The following is a 26,334-nucleotide window of genomic DNA, read 5'->3' as shown; positions in this document are numbered from 1 at the left end:
GACTTGTATTAAAATTGTAGTCTTTTTTATGTCCAATGTATTTGTATTTAAGTTAATAAAGTAAGCATAAGTATTATTAAATGCATTTGAAATAAAAAAAAAAACTAGCAAAACATTTAGAATTCTAATTAAAAAATAGCGGATCTACAAGCTCAAACTGTGTCGCGCTGTGACACCTTTTGAGCTTGTAGATCTGCTATTTTAGCTACAGTATATATATGCAATGTGGCTCTCTAGAGTGAGTGTGGACATATAGTGGCCCTCTCCATCATCAAAGTTGCCCACCCCTGTTGTAGACAGTAAACTACAGTAGACTACTAAACTACTACAGTTGAACTACAGCAAAGATATTGAATCACAAGATGGATCACTCAATGTTAAAAACTGAGGCATTGGCAGCAAGCTACAGTGGCTAACTAGTCCCATTCATTTCCTATGCACAGAGTGTATAGCAGGCACATAATGATGACAGTGGCTGAACCATAACACAGTACCCATACAATGAAGGCATGGAGATGACTTATAAATTAGCTTACCTCTGAACCTTTCTATCAGCCCTGGAAGCTGCCACTCAATCAACTTTGAGGTCACAAAATCGTCCATCGATTGTTCGTATCAACCTGAAACATCAACACAAACAGAGAGTCCATTAAGAACAAACATACAATAAAATGAAATAAGATTCAGTAGTCCAAACGTCTTTTCACTGTTTTAACATAACAGTTAGGCCTAACGTTACCAAAGTTTAAAACGTCGGAGTCGGACTGACTGAGACTGGGTTGACAAAACAACCCACCATTTGTAAGAGTGTACTGTCCATTATGGTGTTCATTCTCTTACTCCAGTCAAATTGTTCTCCGAAGGCCTCCAGCAGGTAGGGAGCGCCCTCAGCAGGAGTCACGGTCCTTCCCAGCTCAGTGCTCAGAGACGTCTCTCCTTTGCCCTGGATTCCACAGGGCACAATGTGATGGAACCAGGTCAGGTCAGTGCTACAGTTCAGAGCTATGCCATGAGACGTGATACCACCCACAATGGATCCCTATAGCACATATCTTGTTGTCTCCGACTCCAGTGTGTGGGAACGTTGAGGCCTGGATGCCGAGCTTTCTGCAGAGTCGTATGACCGTCCTCTCCAGTTCACACACGTACCAGCGCACGCTCTTCTTAAAACAGGCCAGGTGCAGGATGGGGTAGCACACCAACTGGCCCGGCCCGTGGAAGGTTATGAAACCGCCACGGCTGGTACGCACAAACTCTGCACCGAGTTGTTTGAGTCTCTGTTCCTCTTGGGGAGGGTATGGAGCCTGTCTCAGACCTGTGGTGTAAACCGGAGGATTTACGAGAGGGCCACTATTTAGGATAATAACAGCAACACGTTCTGCCCTCCTCCATCCAGATGCAACTGAGCTGGCAGAGTCTGGGGGAGCAGGGTTAAACACAAGAAGTACACACCCCATCAGATTGAATTCTAGGCATGCATTATTGACAATAGCAATAGACAATTTCACTTACAATACCTTTAATCTATGGACAAAGTTAAATGGTCACTTATATGGTTCCAGCCATTCTCCCGTTCTTTCATGCTCTTGCAATGGAGTATGGGGACATGAAGTCATCCGTCGATTTGGCTAGTCTGTGTGTCGGTCTTGCAAATGATAAAACTCAACCTGCCATTTGGCAGGTCTTTTGTGACTGAAATGTCATCTCTCCCTCTCAATATAGCTTGCTTGTACTGTGCAGAAGTCAGGTAGTGTGCAGGTATGTTTACTGGTCGTTGGCACTCAAAGGACCACAATGGAAATAAGCTATCAAGTTTTTTTTTTTTCTCTCTCTTTTCTTTTCTAACCTTTTTACAGATGCGTACAGATACTGTATATATGCATCAATCATTTAATCATTGGAGTCTGTTAAGTTCTGATTTGACCTGAAAATTAAAGCACACATTTAACCATTGAATGGAAATAAATGTGCATTTGGAACACACCAATGCATTATCATGTAAGGTGCAATGGACACACTGCGACTTAAGGCTTAAAGTTCCATGCTGAACAGCTTTGGCAACATTTAGACCAACAGTATGCATTCTCAATGGTGGTTATGAATGTTCTCAGTTAAGACTGCATGTACAGCTGTATAGGCTACATAAAACATGTTTGTTCTTTACTTGAATGCGGTGCACCATGTACAGTAGTAACTTTTGAAATTCAAGTAAATCATTTCAAAATTCATAATATCATGAAATTGCCAGTTCACACTACTCAACTCTCTTACATGAAATTGACTGTCCTAAATCGTTATGGTTTCCACACTATATGACTGATTGGTGACAAGATATCACACACTGCAAGACATTCCACCATGACTCATCTCCAACAGCTCTGTCTGGTCTCAAACCACACGAGATGTGACACTTAAAGGAGAATTTTGTTTTCTTACCTTTTCTATGACGTTATGATATCTTAGGATGAATGGTACAGTAGAAATTTTTCATAACTCCACCCCTGAGCCGCTACAGCTTAAAAGGTGCGCGGATAGGCCTTAGGTTAGATCACATATTTTAATAGCTTTTTTATTAAAATGTTTTTGGTGAGATCTGACGTTCATAGTGACAGAACACTATGCAACCAAAAAAAAAAAAAAAAAAAACAGAAGTCTCGCTAGACGAGATTGAAATCTCGAGATTTCAATCTCGTCTAGCGAGACTTCTGTTTATTTTTATTTTTTTATTTGTTTTGGGACAGTGTTCTGTCACTATGAACGTCAGATCTAAAAAAAAAAAAAAAAAAAGCTATTAAAATATGTGATCTAACCTAAGGCCTATCCGCGCACATTTTAAGCTGTAGCGGCTCAGGGGTGGAGTTATGACATTTTTCTACTGTACCATTCATCCTAAGATATCATAACGTCATAGAAAAGGTAAGAAAACTTTAGTCCAAAATTCTCCTTTAAGGTGGGGTCCGTTCATAATTCCGACATCCCATTATTCCGACAATTAGGTTAGTTCGAGGTTCGAGGGTCGGAATAACGGGATGTCGGAATAATGTCATGGCACCATTAAAATCACACGACAACTTTTGCGAGACCCCTCTCGATGGAGGAGAAAGGGGTAGCTATCTATTTATTGCCGGACCCAGGGGGTCTGGCTTACATGAGGCTTTGTACCTGTTTTCTCCATACATGGGCATGGTCACTTTGTCCTTAGGCCCCAGCCATAAAAGTCTGTCCCCTTTTCGTCCATACATGGGCATGTTTTGTACCTGTTTTCTCCATACATGGGCAAAAAACAGGTTTTGGTCACTTTGTCCTTAGGCCCCAGCCATAAAAGTCTGTCCCCCTTTCGTCCATACATGGGCATGTTTTGTACCCGTTTTCTCCATACATGGGCAAAAAACAGGTTTTGGTCACTTTGTCCTTAGGCCCCAGCCATAAAAGTCTGTCCCCCTTTCGTCCATACATGGGCATAGACACAGGCTGACACGTCATGTGAAGTCTGGGTCTGGCAGAACCAGGTCTCCTGGTCTTGTTTGTGTGTCCCTATTCTAAAATGGATGTCCAGAAGAAACAGGCTATGCAAGTTGTTAGTGCGCTGATTTGCAGCAAAAGACCAAAGCAGAAGAAAATAATGGATGGGGAGACGCAAGTAAATTGTCTGCTTTCGCAGAGAGAGTTGGAGGTAAATAAATACTTTTTTCATTAAAAAAGTAGGTAGCTTCCTGCTTTCCTTGCCGTACGACAAGGACATGTATTGTTGTCGTTGTTATTTCTGTTAAATTTGAAAAGCTTTTGTGTATACCAATACATTATCTAGGATAGAAACTGTTAAATGTTTTTTTCCATCCCACATTCCTAAATATAGTCCTCCAGCCCGGGAACACTGTCTACGGCAGGCGAGACAAAATAATCTCGCAGGATGTTACGTTGCATTTTTGAGAGTTTTTGAGACACTCATGAGAGTATTCCCCGAGCGCTAGAATCACGCTCGGGTTGCGTGCTTAACCCTTCACACAGCGAGCGAAGCCCGATTTTGCGTCAAATCGGAGCGCTAAAACAAGATAATTGTGGCTATACATTGCAGTGTGAACCAGGCATTTGTGGTACCAAAATCGTGGCACTGCCTACTTAAGGTATCAAACCATTCTTTTGAACTGCAGGTGGTCTTGGACTAGAGTACAAGAGATTGGCCCATCTTAAAAAATCTAGAACCAAAACCAAACTTAGCAAGGACATACCTGACAAAAAAGGAAGATGAGCGGTGTTGTGTACTGTAGCTTTTCATTACCATACTGTAGGTATAAGAGAAAATGTATATACACAACTGTTTCATTGAATTATGTTTGACCTCTGACTCTGAATGTATTTTCTTAAAACTGTTCTTCGTTCTGTAATATACATTAGTTTATCTTCTCTCTTTCCACAAATTGCCTGTGACAATGCCTAAAAACAACAGCAATCCAAGGTTTTTGTTTGAGACAAATTTCTTCGAGCAGTCCTCTGGTTTGTTGATATCCAGTGTGTAAACCTGATGAATTAGGTGAAGGGCCACTGTGGACAGTACAGCATAGTAAGGTAGACTCTGTTCAGCATTGATAACCAGTCCTGACATCATGGCCACCATAAAGCCACTCAACCATGGTTAGGTTTGATGCGCAAACTGCAGTGCCGTAGACTTGAGTCCTATCTGAATGTCATCGTCTTTGTCCTGGTGAGCATAGATAGTGTCATAAATCAGCGTCCACATAACTCCTGAGAAATACAGAGGGAGACACACTGACCAGTCGCAGGAGCCCTGGACAGCAGACCAGCCCAACAGTGCTCCCCAGTTGAAGGTTAGACCTAACACAAGCTGTGGCCAGTAGGTGATCCTCTTCATCAATGGATAGGTGATGACCAGAGACATTGAAGCAGCACCAAGTGCTATACTGTAATAATTAAGACACAGCAAGACAATGACAGCTGGCCTCCAAGGAAAACCAGAGCCTGTATCTGAGAGATCTCCCCCGAGGCGATGGGTCGTGTAGCGGTCCTGGACACCTTCTTGTCAAAGTCCTTGTCCCACATGTCATTGATGGTGCAGCCGGCCCCTCTCATCAGGAGAGCCCCTGTACCAAACAAGGTTAGCATTGGGGCAGGCAGCCAGACCGATGCTCCATGTGCACGGCAGATACAACAGCCATGTTCCAATTGGTTTATCAAGTCTCATTAGCCGGAGGTATGGCTGGATAGCTGCTGGTGCCGATTTCACAATCGCTGAAGCTGAGAGACTCAACAGTCTTTTACCATAACCTGCGGTCTCTAGTTTGACTGATGGATGAAAGCCTTGCAGCTTGCTAAAACCTCTTGCCACACTGTGCTCTGAGATACGTCAGGACCCTGGCCGGTCCTTTTTTTCCCCTTTGGTAGGAAGCAGTCGGAGAGAGCAGACAGGTGGCTACAGCAGTGGTTTGCTCTTCTGAAGGAATTCAGAGTCAACTGCCAGGTCAACTTAGCAGGATGCATGATGGTATCTCTCCAATGTCAGGCCAACATTGTTCACAAGCGTTAAGAGTTGTTCTGCTCATCACATCTAGGTCAGCTGCTTGTGGTCCCAAAATGCTGAAGGCCCGATGATGTTCAGATTCTGGAATGTACTTTCTAGGTTGTGCAGTTCAGTTCTTGGAGGCCAGTCAGTCTATGACATCAGTACTATGATGTCAGTCATCTCCATATTTGGGTACGTCTTAAGTTCACAATTTGGACCTCTTATTTGAAGGTGCAACATCATTGATTATGTCATATGGTTGCATCATATCATGTCATAGGAACCCTACATGAGCACACCACACCAGTATGCTGAACTCGGAATGGCCCTGGAGATATTATAGTCTCAAATATCTGTGATAAATAGCCAAGTACTGGAGTTGGAATGTCATTGGGTGAATTTGGTCTCTCTCTGCTGCTGCGGTTGCCTTTATACTATTGGCTAGAACGCTTGTGTCAACTCTGTGATGTCACGATGAGTTGGCTCCATATCGTATATTAGGTCCCAAAGTCAGACTTGGATGTGTCAGCCAGCTCCATATGGTGTTCTGGATGTTCAATCATTCCCTAAAATGGCGTCCATGATGTGGACCCGCTAACAGCAATCAACGACCGTAACAACCAGGACCCACGTCCAAACTTAGTGGACGACCTATCAAACAAACAGAACAAGAGAGAACAATTAGAGAACAGGTAGTAACCAGAAGTGTACTAAGCCATGGTAGATTAATCCCAAAATAATCTCATATTGTATATAATCCTTTTCTTTTAATTTGTCAAATTTTGTATATTACTTCTTTGTTTGTCTTTTGGGTTCTGGGGTGGATCAGTGTCCTTTGGACAGCTCTTTGTGGAGGATGAAGGCGTTGGTTGTTGCAATGTCCGGGAAGTGGAGAAACATTGTCCTATACCATCCAGCAACTTTTCGATGGGTAGTACTGTATCAGCTGATCTGATAAGTCTACCCCACTTGTTGCATGCCTTGATAGGAGCGGGGCAGAGAACATTGATCGTTGCCCAGTGTCCACCGGAAACTGAGGCCTGGGCTTCAATGGTGTCACTCCTCTGCTGGCCTTCTGCTCTCACGTTGGGGTGTGCCCCCCCACATCAGACCACTGTCTGCCCAGGGGCCTGGGTGGCCCGGGTCGTTCCATCCTGGAGATGTTAGAAAGAAAGAAAGAAATAGGAGTTTACCTTGGAACTACTCCAGATCAAAAGAAAGACAACGTTTTAATGTATCACATACATTGAACATTTTTAATCCAAGCATAAACATGAAAGGGAAGGGACGCCTTAGGTCATATTTGTTCTTTGAAAACATTACTTTATCTATTACATTAGCTGTCAAAAGAAGATCACATACAGTAGCACACATGTGTGTGATCTAGTGAAAGAGATATTTCAAATACAGTAGTTTTGAAATTAGCTGTTTTTCAATCTTTCTCTGTGATGGCAATTTATATCCTTTAAAGCTTTAGTTATGACAGTTGGTATTAGAATAAGAGTATATTATGTTTGTTCTAAATACTATTGTTTCATTGCTGTCCATACATAGACCAAAAAAAGAAATTACTAACCTATGCAATCATTAAAGGCAATATATTAACATAAAAGCAATATATAGATAGTGTGCATAACTGGTGTGCCCTCTGGCCTTCAAGAAGTTGCTCCTTATAGACTGGGCAAAACCTATAACAATTTGATAAAAGGGTGTACCAAACTTTTCTCAGTTATTCTTATGTGTTTTTTCCCATAGAATCCATTTCTGCTGTATACATTTTTGTATTGTGCATAATTAATGAGATAATTTGCATATTTGCCAAATGGGCAAAAATAACAGGGAAACCCCTATAACAATTTGATAAAAGTGTTTACCAAACTTTTCTCAGTTGATTCTTATGTGTTTTTCCCCATAGAATCTATTTCTGCTATGTACATTTTTGTATTGTGCATAATTAATTAGATTATTAGCATATTTGACACATGAGAAGAAATAACATGGCAAACCCTATAGCAATTTAATAAAAGGGTTTACGGAACCTTTCTCAGTTGATCCTAATGCATTTTTCCTGTAGAATCCATTTCTGCAATATAAATTTTTGTATTGTGCATATTTAATTGGATAATTAGCCTATTTTACACATGGGCGGATATAGTTGTACAATACATTTGTGTGGATAATTTGGCAATGGGCAGACAGAATTATGTGTTTAGGCCACAGAACATTTACACTTGATCAAAATAATCTTATTTGTATATAAAAAGAAGTTTTTAGATTAGATTTGCAGAGCAAATATGCAAACGAGGCAATGAAGTGTATTATATATTCCGACTTAAAGCAAACACATTTGTGAAAAAAAGAGTTAACATACTGAAACATACTGAAAGAGAAACATACTGAAAGAGGAAAAGCAGGCATTTGGCAGTCTAGTGGGCAAATCTACCAGTGCAAGGGAAGCTCACTCATATCCTTTGACCTCTGTACCATTAGCCCTTTCCACAGAAGATAAAGATCTGAGGCAAGGATCAAAAGCAATGCTACGGGACCATATGATCACGGAGGCTGGGGCAGTTACTGAACAAGCACCCATCAGAGCAGAGTGGGTAATTGATGGCATGGCTGCTGTTCAGTCCGTTTCCCCAAAGAAGACATGGGGGGAATATGCTGATAGTCTGCTTCGATTTTGCATGCCACCAAAGCTGTTGAATCCAACAAAACTAGTGATAGTCATGGATACCTAAGGGGAACACAGAATCAAAGACTTGGCACAAAAGAGAAGGGGCCAAGCAGGAAGGAAGGTTGTGATAACTGAAAAGGGGCAATCTCTGCCACAGGGCCAAAACTGTACTACGTTTCTAGTAGTGAAAACAAGACAGAACTGATTAACTTCCTTGCTAATTACTACAAGAGTGACTGTCAGATCAAGGTTTGACATCCCACTAGTCTTTACAGAACCCAACAATGCTTGGTCAATCACATCTGAAGAAGTTATGCTCTTAGAGCAATGCAACCACCATGAAGCAGATGCGATACGATACGATACGATACGATACGATACGATACGATACGATACGATACGATACAACTTCATTGTCAGTTTTCACTGAAATTTGCTTTGTGTCCAAGACGTCACCGTTTCAAGATACAGACAAGACATACACAATACATTACAGGACACACATCACAGTAGCAGACAGAAACAAGAACAATAGAACATCCTCTTGGCTTACCGATATTGGTTTAAAAGCAGAACAGACTGGTGTACAAAAGAGTTCTTTAGCCTGTTTTTCTTATATTCTGGGACTCCAAACCGCCTCCTGGAGGGCAACAGTCGATATTCATCATTTAAAACATGTAAGGGGTCAGAGGAGATGCTCTTCGCCAGTCTAAGCATGCTATTGATCTGGGCTTCTTTAAAGGAACGTAACACAGCCTCAACTGGCCTACCAACAATTTTAGCGCAGATCTTAATTTGGCTATACAGTTTGTTCTTATATACCACTGGTAGGCTGTTAAACCAGGCCGTGCTACAGTACAACATCACAGTTTGAACAACAGACGTATAGAAAAGAGACAAGATCTGACTGCTAGCACCAAACGATCTAAGTCGGCGTAGGGAATACATACGCTGCTGTATCCTCTTACAAATATAATCAATATGAGATGACCATGATAAGGTGGCATCTATCATCACCCCCAGATATTTGTAAGATGGGACTTGTTCAATAGCTGAACCATGGATTGTCACCGGTGGTGTCTTATCACCGGGAGCAGGACCAAATATAACACAAGAGTTGTTCGGCATGCATCGTTATCTGACAGACCAGTAGAGGTTGTTGCTGCATATACTGATATATTTGTTTTATGCCTTTAGCAAAGGTGATACTGCTGAGAAAATTGACAGAGAGCGATATGTGGACATCAGCAAAGTTTGTAAAGCTTATGGGAAGGAAGTATGTGAGGTATTGCCTGCCTATTAGAGATGCACGATATAATCGGTAACGTATCGGAATCGGCCGATATCGGCCCTAAAATGCCATATCAGTATCGAAGCGATCTCAAAATAAACCCGATTAAATTCACCGATATTGTATATATTGTATAATAAAATGAACGAGAGCAGTCTCTCTGCCTGTCTCTGTCTCTTTAAGAGAGTCGGCTGTAGCTCCTCCCCCCTCCACACACTCTAGATGCCGTCTCTCTCAGACAGACAGTGCACTGCACAACAGGCTAGGCTAAGCTGCTGCATGAACAGAAAGTAGTCAAACTAACAGCAAACAAACTCTTCACGTCCATAGTTCATACCCAGAACAGTCAGAGGGTTTCTTGTACATCTTAAATTAGATTATAGTAGTGATACAGTGGAGGATATATTTTCAACACGAATGTGTACATTGCCTCGTTATTTAACATCGACGTAACAAACACTCGTTAGTCGTTACTCGACTCGAGTGCAACCAGCGGCCGCTTTTGAACAAGCAAGCTGCTTGTGTATTTAACCACAGAGAATGAGCACAAATTAGCTCTCAGCTGGTAATGTTTCTGTCTTTGACATCCTGTTGTCCTACAATCTGTAGTCTAGTGTAGTGTACGAAGCAAGCTGTCCCTCTAAGATTAGTTTGTATATCTCACACACACACACACACACACACACACACACACACACACACACACACACACACCAAAAAAATCAAAAATGTCAACCGAACAACACGCTATTTGTGGAGGATTGATCGCCTAGTCAGTAAGAATACTCTGAAGATTCTTGCAGGGGCCCTCATTCAAGGTCATTATGATTATGCATGCACTTCATGGTATCACAACACCTCCAAGGCCTTAAAAACAAGGCTCCAAACATCCCAAAACAAACTTGTAAGGCTACTTCTTGGCCTCAATCACAGAACCCATCTAACCCCTGCTCATTTTGCTAGGATTGGATGGCTTAGGGTTGAGGACAGAGTACAGCAACTTGCTATGGGCCTGGTCTTCAAGATACACCACAACATTGGGATCCCCCTGTATTTGTCAAAATACTTCAAAAATGTTAATGAAGTCCATGATCATAACACCAGAGGCAGCTCCACTGATCATGTTCAACCCAGATTTGGCTCAACTAAGGGTATGAACTCATTCTCATGCTATTCATCAAAAATGTGGAATGCCCTACCAAAAGGAGTAAAGGAGTGTAAAACCCTACTCACTTTCAAAACTGCCCTAAAGATACACCTTCAGGAGGCTGCAATTCGAAAATGGCCCCTGTCTAAGTCTTAACCTACCCCTCCCTACCCCCCCCCCCCTCTTTCATTTTCCTCTTTTGTATATATATATATTTTTTTCTCTCGTCATACCAGTAACCTGAAAGCTGATTGTATGACATTCTGTATAGTAGTGTGTATATCTGCCTGCCTCTTATATTTCATCATGATTTGTGTGCATGGGGTCCTCATCTTAAACAAGCGTAATGCTTAATGAGGGTTTCCAGTTTAGTAGACCTTGTATTGTGAATTTGTACTTCCATGTACTGTTATGTACTGTCATGTACTATTCTCATGTCTTTCTAAATAAACTACATCAATCAATCAAAAACACACACACACACACACACACACACACACAGTGGTGGCTCTAGGGAGTTGTGATTGGGAGAGCTAAGGGGGGCTTTATTGTTTAGAGCAGAGGCTAATTAATTTAGGCAACAGACAATATGAATAACACTAATAACAAACTAGATTCAATGATCTTAGTTCCATAGGCCACATAACATATGGTTTTGTGTTATACAAAGATTCAAATAATTATGTGATGGCTTATAGCATACAAAAATGATGTCATAGTTAAGTTTGTTACTTAGAAGAATATATATAATGAATGTATTTATTCCATAAATATTTTTCATCACAGTAGGGTTAGTGGAGAGGGGGGTTTACCATCAACTTTCACCAGTAAAACAAATTAAAATAAAAAAAATCTGCAATGAGCTCAATATAAATATAATATATAATATATCGGTATCGGATCGGTATCGGCCGATATGACCAAGCAAATAATCGGATATCGGATATCGGTCATAATCAATATCGTGCATCTCTACTGCCTATCATAGTGTTACAGGGTGTGATACAACCTCATATCCCTACAAAGTAGCAAAAGTCAAACCACTCAAGAAAATGGTGACACAGAGCAAGTTCACCCTGCTGACTTCATTAGGAATTCTTCCGGTCTCATTTCAGGTTGAGAAAATACTCATCTTCATGCAGATGTATCCAGGAAAAGAGAGTGAAGAGGAAAAGAGAGTGAAGAAGATGTGGAAACACAAGTCAGAATGTATGAGCAACAGAGGATCAAATCAAGTTTGGGTCTTCTTCCTGACAAAAATGGCTCACAGGAACATCTGAAGAGATCTAACTTACAAACATACATCTGGAGACAGTGTAGTGAGCAAGATATTGTTTATCCCACACCAGATAACAATGGCTGGCAAGAGTCAGACAATGGTCTTGTCCCAGTTTGGTTCACTTGCAATTCCACCAAGCCTGAGCAGAAAACCTCCCAGGAAATCAAAGCGCGGAGAGGAAGCTGATGATGAGTGATGATGAGAGACCGGAAAGTCAAAGAAAGAAACCAAAGAGTCAACCTGCTAAAAAGAGTCGGAAAACGAAAGATGCTACATCCACTGAACATGATCTTACATCTGCTTCAGAAATGCCTTCTTCCTCATCAGAGAGTGACAGAGATTTTGTACCCAGTAATGATCCAGATACATCAGACAGAGAGAGTGATTACTCAGATGACTTTTAATAAGACTTGTTAGTTGATCTGTGTGTTATGCGTAACTATTATCTAAAAAATGTTTGCTTTAAGTCGGAATATATAATACACTTCATTGCCTAGTTTGCATATTTGCTCTGCAAATCTAATCTAAAAACTTAATTTGATATACAAATAAGATTATTTTGATCAAGTGTAAATGTTCTGTGGCCTAAACACATAATTCTGTCTGCCTATTGCCAAATTATCCACACAAATGTATTGTACAACTATATCCGCCCATGTGTCAAATAGGCTAATTATCCAATTAAATATGCACAATACAAAAAATGTATATTGCAGAAATGGATTCTACAGGAAAAACACATAAGAATCAACTGAGAAAAGTTTGGTAAACCCTTTTATCAAATTGTTATAGGGTTTTCCCTGTTATTTTCTAGCCTGGTAAACCCTCCCTCCGGAAATCTCAATTCCAATTCATTGAGATTTCCGGAGGGAGGGTTTACCAGGCTACACGCACACAGGCACACGCGCACACATAGATTGGGTGTGAGGCACGAATGCTGTGATACAGACACACACGCATATGGGAAAAGTACTGGGCCATTACAAAACCACAGGGGGTCAAAAAGAGGACCTTGACTGTAATGAAGCAGTGTGGCAGATCTAATGCTGGACATGATGAAAATTATGATTGTTTGAATAATGTAATTTAACCAACAGTATCGATCATGCTGAAGTATGAAACTAACTAAAAGATATGTGTACAACATCTGATAATGAAATGGAGGAGAAGTGATCTGTTGCATATCTTGACCTACTACTTCCCAGTAACTTCTGTCAACTACATCGACGTGTCATCTTAGGTCACCAGGTCATTGAGTGAACTGTTTTTCATCTTGATGACAATGCTTTTGTACTTTTACTCAAGTACATTTTGAATTCTAGACGTTTACTTGTTACAGAGTATTTCTATATTGCAGTATTGATACTTTCACTTAAGTAAAATATCCGAGTACTTCTTCCACCACTGCAAATGTGTATGTTTGCGAGCGCCTGTGTGTGTGTGAGGGTGTGTGTGTGCGAGGGTGTGTGTGTGTGCGCGTGCGTGTGTGTGTGTTTGTGTGTGTTTTGTGTGTGTGTTTTGTGTGTGTGTGTGTGTGTGTGTGTGTGTGTGTGTGTGTGTGTGTGTGGATCACAGTGGTAGATAACAGCGTATCTTCAGTCACTCTGTGACGAACCATCTGGAATCAACTGCTTCACATCGTATTGTGAAACTTGTGGAGTTCACCTAGTAGCACCCAGGATTATACGTGAGTGTGGAGCACAGAAGTGGAGGCGAGCAGGTCAGTGGAAGAATCACTATTGATAATCATTACTTTTGATATTATATTGTTTAGGTTCTTGGTTTACTTGAGTCACTACACTGTCTCTCTGCGTTTGATGTATGTGTTTACCTTGCTTACTGTAAGTTGCTCTGGAGAGTGTCTGCTGTATGCCTAAATTGTAAATTGTAATTACTAACTGATACCAATACTTTTTTAACTCAAGTAAAACTTTTAATGTACAGCCTTTAACTAACGCATTGCTACAACTTATCGACACATTGTGAGCTTGTAAGTTGGCTATTTTCCCTCTATTTGAAATTCACAGAAACTTTTGAAATGTTCTAAATTTCAATACAGTGATATATTTAAAAAAGCACATGTACGTAGTAATTTGTACTTGTGAATACTTAAAGGGATAGTTCACCCCCAAAATGACTTTTTTTCTATCGATTAGTCACCCCATGGAGACTTGAATTCATGGATGTTTTTTTTTGTTTTTGTCGCATTCCTAAGTCAATAATTTGATGACGGGCAGCGGTTCCGGTAGGAGACACAAAGAGTCTCCTTTCTGTCTCCTACCGGAACCGCTGCCTACCGGCATTTACTTGAGTACATATTTTGTCCACCAGCACTGTCCAGCAGATTGCTTCACACTGGGAACCAGCAGCTCTGAGGAGATGATGTGTGTCTGGATCTTGCTTCTGATCGGTCTGAACGGACAGACTGACGCACAGTCACAGCACTGCTGTGCAGGTAAGATACAATATTATAATCATTAGACCCAATGAGAATGATACAAGCCAGTGGTTCCCAAACGTTTTAGCTCGAGACCTCAGAAGAGAAATTTGATGTCTCCCCCGGGACCCAAACTAGTGAAAATAGCTGATCTACAACATCTACAGTACATTATTAGTAAATGATATGTTTTTGGCTGCCGACCTCCATCAAAATATTTTGTTGCAGGGACCCCCCAGAAGCAAAGATTTGAGTTAAAAATGTTGTTTCCAAAAATATATGTATTCAAAGATTTGCACAAATATTCAAGATTTTTCAAAAATAGCAGATCTACAAGATCATAGCGCGGCACTCGGTGCCACGCTATGAGTTTGTTTATCATGGTAATGGTTTCAGCTAAAATCTAAAATGATACAGATGTTCTACTTCTACTGTACAACATGCGACGTGTTGTGAGCTTGTAGATCTTCTTTTTTCATTACTTCTTAAAGCTCCTAATTAATGGATTTAAAAAATATGTATTTTTCAATGGAATTCTTTGGCAAAACGTGTGAGTTTTTTTTTACTTGTGAGAATGTTTTCTGGGGAATTTCTTTTAAATCTTTTGAAACAATAATAATTAAAAACAAAACGTAGGTAACAAAAACATAAAGGGGTATATACTCACCACATATGGGTCCCGACCCACTGTTTGGGTAACAGTGATAATGTAAGCTACAATAGTCATAGAATGATTTACGACTTTTTGTGTTGCAACATTTTTCATAATCACACTTAAAATGTACTCAAAGCAGATCTACAAATTCACAATGCGTTGTAGTGTTGCAACGTATTGTAGATAAGCTAAAGTTGGATTTGTATGTACTTAAATGCATTATATCACCATCATCAATGTTATAATTGATTGAACACAATATCAGTGGTGTAAAGTAACTACAAAGACATTTACTCAAGTACTTGACTAAAGTAAAGATTTGAGGTTCTTTACTTCACTAGAGTATTTACAATTTCCAGTACTTTTACTTCAACTCCGCTACATCTCAGAGGCAAATATTGTTCTTTTACTCCACTACAATTATTTGAAACTTTAGTTACTAGTTATTTTGCTAATTATTATATTATAAAACATACATTAACCACTTTAGCCCTATTTTATACATAGGCTGTGAAAATAGCTGATCTACAAGCTCACAACGCGTCGCATCGTGATGCGTTGTGAGCTTGTAGATCAGCTATTTTCAAACATTTTAGTAGCTTTACTTTAGGTACTTTGAGTATATTTTGATACTTTTGTACTTTTACTCAAGTAACATTATGAACACAGGCCTTTTGTTGTAACAGAGTACTTTTATATTGTGCTATTGCTACTTTTACTTAAAGTAATACTAGGTAACGTTAAAACAAAAACGAAAATTAAATTGTATTGTATATCTTTTGTGAGTGGCAAAAGTTTCACAACACCCACTCCATGAATTTCACCCCCGGAAGCCTTTTATTTATATATTTTCTATTGAACGCTGTCGGGGGGGAATTTCCCGGGAAAATGACGTCATCTGGCCGGAAAATGGAGGCGGAAAAGCACTGGTTTCCTGTTTGGCCAGGAACTACCGCAACGGTTTCCTGTTTGGCCAGGAACTACCGCGCTAATAACAAAAAGGAACCTCACGCTGATTTTAAGAGAATGTAGGATTGGAAGATCGAAAAAGAACAGAAAAAGAAAGCACAGCTCATGGTAACTAATGCTCCACTGGCTAAGAGAAACGATCCGCAGATAGTATAAAACAATTAAAATAACGCTTTTTGAAACGCTTCCGGCTTCCGGTGAAAACAAATGGAATTCTGGGTAATCGAGGACTACGGAAATTGTATGCAGTGACGGTAGTGACCAGCAGAGGTTGCTAAAAATCGTTATTTGTGAATCTGCATTGTACAACTTTAAGTAAAATACCTGAGTACTTCTTCCACCACTGCACAACATTATTAGTAATAATAGTAATAATAATACAATCTGTACGATGGAAGATTTCATTGACGATAGCAAAGCATGAAGTAGAATGAATTTTTTTTTAAAACTACGTTTTCTATTTACGTAAAGGGAGAATGCGGTTGGTTCACCACTTCCTGTGAGAGATGGTGGGTGGGTTGCATCAACAAGGATGAAACTGGATCAACCCACACTAAATCGTCATCAAATAATGCAGTTGCACACAGTTTGACCCATTAAAACCAGGGAAGCATCTGTGTGTCATTTTAGGTTTTAGCTATATATATTGCAGTGGTGGAAAAAGTACTCAAAGTCTTTACTTAAGTAAAAGTACCAATACTGCACTATAAAATACTCCATTTCAAGTAAAAGTCCAGAATTCAAAATTTACTTGAGTAAAAGTACAGAAGTATTGGCATAAAAATGTACTTAAAGTACCAAAAGTAAAAGTACTACATATTTGAAAATAGCCGATCTACAAGTTCACAACGCGTCGCGATGCGACGCGTTATATCATAATTTCTATCTGAAAAGTAACTAGTAACTAAAGTTTTCAAATAATTGTAGTGAAGTAAAAGTACAATATTTGCCTCTGAGATGTAGTGGAGTAGAAGTAAAAGTATTGGAAATTGGAAATACTCAAATAGTACAAATACCTCAAAATTTAAAGTAAATGTACTTAGTTACTTTCCACCACTGATATTGCAACATGTTTTTTTCAGAAAACTCTTAGGATTTAGAACATTGGCTTAGAACAGTGGTTCTCAAAAATAGCAGATGTACAAGCTTGCAGCGCGGCACAAAGTGACGCGCTGTGAGCTTGTAGATCTGCTATTTTTTTTTTTTGGGGGAAAAATCTTGATGAAGGATAATCAAAGACTCGAGTGAGATTGAAAAATAAATGTACAAAAAAATATATCTGGCCTGCATTGAAACCAGACTGTAGACTGTAACAGGTAGGTTTCAGGGGGAACGGGACAGATGACAGCAGGAATGAAATTACTGTTATTTCCAAGTAACTACCTATTTCACTGCCATGCCTTCGTTGTAATCATAACAGTAGAATGGAATGTGTGACCGGTTACAGGCCTTGGTCATTATTCAGTTTTTTTAGAACATTTTTTTAGATTATGTATTATTAAAATACAGAATGTAAGCTTTCATATGATGTATCATTCATTGAAATAGGAACATATTTGAAGAAGATCGTGTTAAACTATAATAGTCCAAACTGAGAAAATCCCTTCCATTAATAATAATAATAATACATTTTATTTGTATTGCACTTTACATTTGAAACAAACCTCAAACAAATTACTACAGTACATAATAAAACAAGATAAAGAAAACCATTTGCAAGATAATCAAAAAGTCTAAAACAGGTTAAAAACAAGTTAAAAACAAGTTTAAAAAGGAGAGGCAGGGTTATTAAACCGGCTTAAAAAGCTAACCAAATGCTTTGTTAAAATGTTAGGTTTTTTGTGCTCTCTTAAAAGTGTTCACATATTGTGGAATTCTGAGATGGTCTGGGAGAGAGTTCCACAGCCGGGGGGCAGCTGCATAGAATGCTCGGTCTCCCATAGTGCGGAGGTTGGTGTGCAGTTCCTTAAGTTTGTTTGTGTTTCCAGAGCAGAGGCTGCGGGTGGCGGTCAGTGGTTCGATCAATTCCTTGAGGTGGGGGGGGGGCATTTCCATAGATGCACTGGTGGGTTAACAGGGTGATTTTGTATTCTGTCCGGGATGAGATGGGAAGCCAGTGCAGCGATTTGAGAATGGGGGTGATGTGCTCGTATTTGCGCACTCTCGTCAGGATCCTAGCAGCGCTGTTCTGTATGTATTGGAGCTTTTGAAGGCTCTTGCTAGGGATCCCGACGAGAAGTGAATTACAGTAGTCCAACCTGGAGGAGACAAAGGCGTGGACCAACTTTTCGGCATCAGGAAGAGTGAGGGTGGGGCGGAGTTTAGCTATATTTCTGAGATGGAAGAAGGATGTTTTGCAGAGGTGTTTGATGTGGGTCTCATAGTTGACGCCCAGGTTGGTGACAACTGATGAGAGGGGAAGGTCCTGGCCGGAGAAGGTGATGCTTGTTATGGGGGATGTTATCCATTAGCACTTCTAGCACCCCTCAGCGCCTGGTAATGGAAGTGAACAATGGGTCATTTATTCAACCTAGCCACTCCTCTAATCACCCCCCCATTGACACCTTTCAGTCAGCGGTCAACTCTATAGAAACTTGTGCGTGCGTGCGTGCGTGCCTGTGCGCGCATATACGTGTATGACTGATTTATCCTGTGGCCAATCCATAATGTCAGTCAAACAAAATGAATGGCATGTTTTAAGCACTGATTTGTTAAGCAATGATTAAAATCATTGATTAGCCATAAACTACATGCTTAATTTAATCCAAGTTGGTGCAACCTACCCACAACATTTTAATAAACAAGACACCTAGTAAATAAAGTCCTTTTGCGTACCCACTAAATACTGTAGTACAGGTACAGCCAATGTAGAGAACTGTTCTCTAAATTAACAGGACACCAAAAAAGGATTTACAGTTTTCACAAGTGTATAAATATAAGACTATAAAAAATTGAATGGTGAAATCAGCATTTGAGGGACCTCATTTAAAATGTCACACTTTCAGGATGAGACTAGAGAAGAGACTCTGTGAGATCAATGTTTCCCTGCTGTGCAGCTGCAGAAGCGCATGGTTGGAACGTTTGCAGCGCACCACCACATCCTGGCAGTTGCAGTGCATTGTGGCTAGGGATGCATCCTGCATGTGGTCTTTCTGCTCTGATCAGCCTGCTACCGTTTAGCTACCGTGAAATCACTCCCTAGATCAGTGGTTCTCAACCTTTTCAGGTTGTGACCCACAAAATAATCATATTTGAACCCCCCACCCTGACAAGCACTTGGAATTGTAGGAGTTGAGGCGTTACATTTAGTTCGACTCGGTTGCACAGATCGTGAAAATAGCCAATCTACAAGCTCACGTGTTGTGAGTTTGTAGATTGGCTACTTTCACAATTGTTGCCTCTTTCTTATTTATTTTTTGACACGTTGGCCAATGTTTGACCAGTTTGTATACAGTAGTATAGTTTGTTGATTACTTTTGATGCAGTAATGGTCTTTTTTCATTTTAATTTAAACCATGTTTATTTTAATGATCAATCAATTGATTGTGTTCTGGCGTACTTTGAGTTCCTTATTGGTATCACAAATAACACATTTTTCAATGTTCAAAATTAAAAAAGAACATGATGTATACTAATGTTATTAGCATTAAATTGTATTGTTTTGCCAATAATTTTGTGGCCCACCTGCAATTTCCTCACGGCCCACCAGAGGGCCACGACCCATATGTTGGGAATGGCTGCCCTATAAGGTGCAAATAAGGGAAGGGAACCAGCATCATGTGACCAGAGGTGTCATTTCATAATGAAAAGAAATAGAGGGTGGCAAAAAAAAAATTGTACTTTAGACCGATTAAAACAATTGCAAAAACAGCCATTCTACAAGCTCACAACGCATCGCCATGTGTTGTGAGCTTGTAAAAAAATAAAAATATATACTGTACACATAAATAAATGAATAAATAAAGATACATAATAATACTAATACTAATAATAAGGGTAATAATAATAATAACTAGAAAATGTGCTCCTCGGAGCACAAGTCTCCGCCAGCAGACTATAGCAATTATATTATCATAGCAATAACTAATGAGATACAGTAGAGTAAAAGATATATACTGTGTCATATTGTAAGCATTCATGGCTAGTCTTCGTCTTTTGTCATTTAGCGATTTTTTGTCTCTGATTAATTTCATTCTTTCTTTATGATTCTTAGCTCTGTTTAATTGAAGCAATGCTCTGTTTACATTGAAGCAATCTATCATATGGGAGTCGTCATAATTGACTGGTTTGTTCAAATACTTGTCTGTCTTCTTCATCTTCATTGTCTTGAACAGTTTCAGCAGTTGATTGGTGTGTTTGATCAGCTTTGGCCTTCTGCGCCTTTGTTTGACCAATGTTAGGTGTTCTCAGAGGGACACACACACGCACGGACGGGTGATTTGGACTAGAAGATACTGTTCCAATCAAGACTGATTGATCCTGTCTTACCTCGCTTCAAAAACGTAAACGGTTTTTTGAAGTGACACACCTATTTATAGAATTGTATTTCGTCATGCATTCCTTTAGCCAATCAAAGGCATTGGTGTCAACATATTAATACGTATTAAGATTTCGGTCTTGTTGTGGGATCAATTCAACTCTAGTCCTCTTCTGTGTTACTGTTGTAGATGAGTATGCTTTCTTAGCTTTGGCCTTCTGCGCCTTTGCTTGACCAATGTCAGGTGTTCTCAAAGGGACACACACACGCACGGACGGGTGATTTGGACTAGAAGATACTGTTCCAATCAAGACTGATTGATCCTGTCTTACCTCGCTTCAAAAACGTAAACGGCTTTTTGAAGTGACACACCTTTTTATTATAGGATTGTATTTCGTCATGCGTCCCTCTAGCCAATCAGAGACATTGATGTCAACATATTGACACGTATTAAGAGTTCGGCTTTGTTGTGGGATCATTTCAACTCTAGTCCTCTTCTACGTTACAATTGTAGATGAGTATGCTTTCTTAGCTTTGGCCTTCTGCGCCTTTGCTTGACCAATGTTAGGTGTTCTCAGAGGGAAACACACACGCACAGACGGGTGACTTGGACTTACTGAAGGTACTGTTCCAATCAAGTCTGATTGATCCTGTTTTACCTCACTTCAAAAAGTAAGGGCATTTTGAAGTGACACACCTATTTATAGAATTTTATTTCGTCACGCGTCCCTCTAGCCAATCAGAGGCATTGGTGTCAACAAATTGACACGTGTCACGTGGAGCTTGCCCAATGTTAGCTTGGCTAACAATGTTTGCTCACACAAAGCGAAAACATATTCTCCACCTTCGGCGGAGACAATAATAATATTAATAATAATAATAATAAACTTTATTTGTATAGCACCTTTCATGACATGAAATGCAGCTCAAAGTGCTTTACAGAGAAAGAATACAATTACAGTTACAACTAATTAAACAATAAAGCAAAAAGGAAAAGCAAAAGCATAAAACAACATTAAAATAATAGCAAAAAGGCAGTGAATCATATAGTGGTGGAAGAAATCATTTTGAGGTTAAATGTGAAAGCTAGGGGGTGGTAATTTAATTTCCATCCCCTGGAACCCAAAAGACACTTTGAGGACGAGTGGTTCTCAAAGTGAGGTATGGGGACCCCCAGGGATCCTTGAGGGGGTTCCCGGGGGTCCCCAACAAAATTACTTAATATGGCATCAAAATCTGTTTAACCACGTTTTAAGCCTATAGACATCTGTTATTTGAAAAAGCACATTACATGCTCACAACACATCATAATGCAACACATTGTGAGTTTGTAAATCTGCTATTTTCAAGAAGATACATATATATTTTTAAAACATTTTAGCAACACAAATCTTTTATGGGGTCCCTGGCACAAAATAAGTTCAGATGGGGGGTCCATGACCAAATCCATATTAATGTGGGGGTCCTTGACGTGAAACTGTTTGAGAACCACTGGTCTATTCTATCCAAAGCACAAGGCACTCACCTCACTTCTATAAGTCTCTTATTGCGTACATGATTTCATGTTCATGGTAAATGGTGCATTTATATAGCGCTTTACATAGATTCACCCATTCATACACACATCGATGGAGGAGGAAACCATGCAAGGCACCAACCTGCTCATCGGGAGCAATTAGGGGTTCAGTGTCTTGCTCAAGGACACTTCCACACTAACTCTTCTGGGGGAGCCCGGGATCGAACTGGAAACCTCACGGCTTCCATCCAGCCGCTCTACCGGCCACTCAAACCCTGAGCCATTGCCGCCACAGTGGCCCTTAAAGGGTAAGACCACTTTGGTAGAGGTTTGGGTTGTGTAGTTACCTTGCCATGATGTAACTCCAAAGGTGGGCAAGAAATAAAAAATAATTGCTCCATTGATTAGAAATTGATAATTCAAAATATGCTCCTCATTGACTTACATTGTACGGTAAAACAGCTCTCAAAGTCACTCTTTTAGCACATAAATGAACCCAAACAGAGCTGATTCAGACAATATAGAGCATCACCAAACCCAGTACTGTTTGTTTTTTTAATAAAATTTTCAACTTCCTGTTGATTTTACTATTTGAAGATCTGGATCCGGATCCGATCTAATCAATAGAGCAATTATTTTGTATTTCTTGCACACCTTTGGAGTTACATCATGGCAAGGTAACTACACAACCCAAACCTCTACCAAAGTGGTCTTGCCCTTTAAGTCAAATACAAAAGATACCGGCCAGCACAACAACCATAACCCATTAAGACCTGAGGCCAATTATAACAATCTATTTTGTTTTCTTGTTACAGTATATTGCTATATCAATGGTTCTCAAACTTTTTCACATCAAGGACCCCCAAAATTATATGTATTTGACCGCGGATCCCCATCTCAAATTATTTAGTTCCAGGGACCCCCAGAAGCAAAGATTTGAGTTAAAATGTTTGTTTTAAAAATGTATATTCAAAGATTTGCACAAATGTTCTAGATTTTTCAAAAATAGCAGATCTACAAGCTACGAGCTTGTATAGACAAAGTATAAAATAATGCTGTGTAATATTGCTGTGCCTGCACCCTGTCGTTGTGGTTGCCAGAGGGTGCTGGGCTGTGTGACACTTTCCTCAGTGGGAACATGTCATTCACACCCACCGCAACATAAGCAGTATAACTCACTATTATTACCATCAACTATGTTTTTGTTGGTTACATTTGTTTTCTTTCTTCAGGACTTTCCTATTATACTTGTTACGGGGCCAGAGCTCAGCTCTGGACCTGTTTTATTATTCCCTTTATTCTGTTTCTTCTGCCACTTTTCGCAGTTCTGGGTGAACCGTGCTGTCGCTTTTTACGAAACTCGGCCATATGGTAGATGGTCATGAAAAACTATCAAGAAATAAATCTCACAATCTTTCGTCAAAAGGTGGCGCTATAGCACTCAATTGAAAATGCCAACTTTGAACAGGTACAACTCATGCCCTGTTTGACCTACAGCCATAAAACTCAATACACACATGCGTCTACTCATGATGAACAACTTTAACCCTCTGACTTTTGACCTCTGACCTTTAGATCTCCCACCATTTTAAATTATATGAAAAACAGTTAAAACCTATCTCCTCCTGGGATTTTTGAGTAATCTGCACGAAACGTTTTACACATGAACTTTGGACCTATGCCGACAAACAAGCAGCAAGATTTTTCCATAAGTGAAAAAATGAAGCTTTAATGAGCCAATGAATATTGCAGTTTTATGACAATTATTCATCTTCCCCTAACACATACATGCAGACTCACATTTCTTTGAAACTTTGCGTTAATGTTGAGGGTCATTCCAAATATTACTGAAACCAATCTTACTCCAATTGGTCAAAGGGGGGCGCTATAGCGATTTTTTGAAAGTGCAAACTTTAAACAGGCAAAAGTCATGCCTCGTTTGGCCGACAGCCATTAAACCTGCTTACACATGTGCCTTGACTCATGAGGAACACATGTATCACGTTGACCAGTAAGCTCCGCCCTTAGATTGTCCGCAATTTTGAGCAGTTTGAAAAACACTTAAACCCAGGATTTTTCAGCTATTTGCGTGAAACTGTATCATCTGTGTGATCTCCTTTTTCACAAGTTCTTGTCTGTTGGTCCAATGGCTTCTCCCTTAAACGTGTGCCTCACAACCTGAAGGTTGCCAGTTCAAGCCTCACTTGATGCGGACTTCATTAAAGTTGCATTGCACACAACATGATTGTGTCAATTAATACATGTGCAATTGTTAAACATAACCTGAAATACTTATTTGAGAGGGTATGTTTTTGCAATGTATGACATACTTCATTCTGAAAATAGCCGATCTACAATCTCAAAACTTTTCAGATAGCAACGTGTTTCTGAGTTTGTAGATCGGCTGCTTTCACTGGTTCACTTTTATCTTCAACAGACAACCTCAGCCTGGACAAAGCTATAGCACTATAGGTAATGTTGCAGGCCGTCAATCCGAAGGTTGAGGGTTAGATTCCTGTTAATGGCAATAGGTTGACACGTCCAATCAATCCATTCTGCTTCCATCCTTCTCTCTCTTCAATCTATTGTTTCCATGTCTCTCTCTCTCTCTTCAATCTATTCCGTTTCCATGTCTCTCTCTCCGCCCTTAGATTGTTCGCAATTTTGAGCAGTTTGAAAAACACTTAAACCCAGGATTTTTCAGTTATTTGCGTGAAATGGTATCATCTGTCTGACCTCCGTTTTCACTGTATCAGGTCTGTTGGTCCAATGGCTTCCCGCATAAGTGAATGTTTCACAACATCAAGGTTGCCGGTTCAAGCCTCACTTGGTGGAGACTTCATTTAAAGTGCATTGCAAACTACAAGACTGTATTAATGAATACATATGCAATTGATAAAGATAACATGAAATGCTTATCTGAGAAGGTCTGTTTTTGCAATGTATGACATACTTCTTTCTGAAAATAGCCAATCTACAATCTCAAAACTTTTCAGATAGCAACGTGTTTCTGAGCTTGTAGATCGGCTGCTTTCACTGGTTCAGTTTTATCTTCAACAGACAACCTCAGCCTGGTCAAAGCTATAGCACTATAGGTAGTGTTGCAGCCTGTCAATCCAAAGGTTGAGGGTTCGATTCCTGTTAATGGCAATAGGTTGAGATGTCCAATCAATCCATTCTGCTTCCATCTCTCTCTCTCTTCAATCTATTATGTTTCCATGTCTCTCTCTCTTCAATCTATTCCTTTTCCATGTCTCTCTCTCCGCCCTTAGATTGTCCGCAATTTTGAGCAGTTTGAAAAACACTTAAACCCAGGATTTTTTATTTATTTGCGTGAAATGGTATCATCTGTTTGACCTCCGTTTTCACTGGATCAGGTCTGTTGGTCCAATGGCTTCCCGCTTAAGTGAATGTTTCACAACAGCAAGGTTGCCGGTTAAAGCCTCCCTTGGTGGAGACTTAATTTAAAGTACATTGCAAACAACAAGACTGTATTAATGAATACATATGCAATTGATAAAGATAACATGAAATGCTTATCTGAGAAGGTATGTTTTTGCAATGTATGACATACTTCATTCTGAAAATAGCCGATCTACAATCTCAAAACCTTTCAGATAGCAACGTGTTTCTGAGCTTGTAGATCGACTGCTTTCACTGGTTCACTTTTATCTTCAACAGACAACCTTAGCCTGGACAAAGCTATAGCACTATAGGTAGTGTTGCAGCCTGTCAATCCGAAGGTTGAGGGTTCGATTCCTGTTAATGGCAATAGGTTGAGATGTCCAATCAATCCATTCTGCTTCCATCTCTCTCTCTCTCTTCAATCTATTATGTTTCCATGTCTCTCTCTCTCTCTTCAATCTATTCTGTTTCCATGTCTCTCTCTCTCTCTCTCTCTCTTCAATCTATTCCGTTTCCATGTCTCCCTCTTCAATCTATTCCGTTTCCATGTCTCTCTCTCTCTCTCTCTCTTTTGAGGGGCGGCCATAGCTGAGTGGTTAGTGAGCCAGCCTAGGGAGCCAGAGGCCCTAGTTGCCCCAGGTACGATTCCAGGCCAGGCCAGCAAATGAAATTTGTCCCTGAGCAAGACTCTTAACCCTTATCTCTTCAATCTATTCCGTTTCCATGTCTCTCTCTCCGATCTACAATCTCACAACTTTTCAGATAGCAACGTATTTCTGAGCTTGTAGGTCGGCTGCTTTCACTGGTTCACTTTTATCTTCAACAGACAACCTCAATCTGTACAAAGCTATAGCACTATAGGTAGTGTTGCAGCCTGTCAATCCGAAGGTTGAGGGTTCGATTCCTGTTAATGGCAATAGGTTGAGATGTCCATTCAATCCGTTCTGCTTCCATCTCTCTCTC

At 40.0% G+C, this 26,334-nt stretch overlaps 1 protein-coding gene and 2 pseudogenes across 6 annotated transcripts in view; 1 reads left to right on the top strand and 2 right to left on the bottom strand.

The window, feature by feature from the left end:
- Positions 1-615: 615 nt before the first annotated feature.
- Positions 616-1,582, bottom strand: LOC308089486 (octanoyl-[acyl-carrier-protein]:protein N-octanoyltransferase LIPT2, mitochondrial-like; annotated as a pseudogene). The gene is made up of 3 exons: positions 1,549-1,582; positions 814-1,417; positions 616-620 (listed from the first exon to the last, which is right to left on the bottom strand). The product of its transcript is annotated as an octanoyl-[acyl-carrier-protein]:protein N-octanoyltransferase LIPT2, mitochondrial-like (transcript).
- Positions 1,583-4,396: 2,814 nt separating this feature from the next.
- On the bottom strand, positions 4,397-6,671 carry LOC308089479 (4-hydroxybenzoate polyprenyltransferase, mitochondrial-like; annotated as a pseudogene). The gene is made up of 3 exons: positions 6,604-6,671; positions 6,150-6,169; positions 4,397-5,301 (listed from the first exon to the last, which is right to left on the bottom strand). The product of its transcript is annotated as a 4-hydroxybenzoate polyprenyltransferase, mitochondrial-like (transcript).
- Positions 6,672-13,499: 6,828 nt separating this feature from the next.
- The window catches only part of LOC308085508 (uncharacterized protein), an 18,889-nt gene continuing 6,054 nt past the window's right edge, over positions 13,500-26,334 (top strand). For all 4 annotated transcript variants that reach the window (XM_080428695.1, XM_080428694.1, XM_080428693.1 and 1 more), the window contains exons 1-2: positions 13,500-13,632; positions 14,244-14,367. In XM_080428695.1, coding sequence (XP_080284821.1) covers positions 14,292-14,367 — 76 coding nt within the window. In that variant the 5' untranslated portion in view covers positions 13,500-13,632; positions 14,244-14,291. The remainder of the gene's footprint in view (positions 13,633-14,243; positions 14,368-26,334) is intronic.

Source organism: Gymnoscopelus braueri, assembly GCF_963280865.1.
Source record: "Gymnoscopelus braueri genome assembly, chromosome: 1".
Taxonomy (NCBI): domain Eukaryota; kingdom Metazoa; phylum Chordata; class Actinopteri; order Myctophiformes; family Myctophidae; genus Gymnoscopelus; species Gymnoscopelus braueri.
This window is presented reverse-complemented; position numbering and strand designations above follow the sequence as displayed.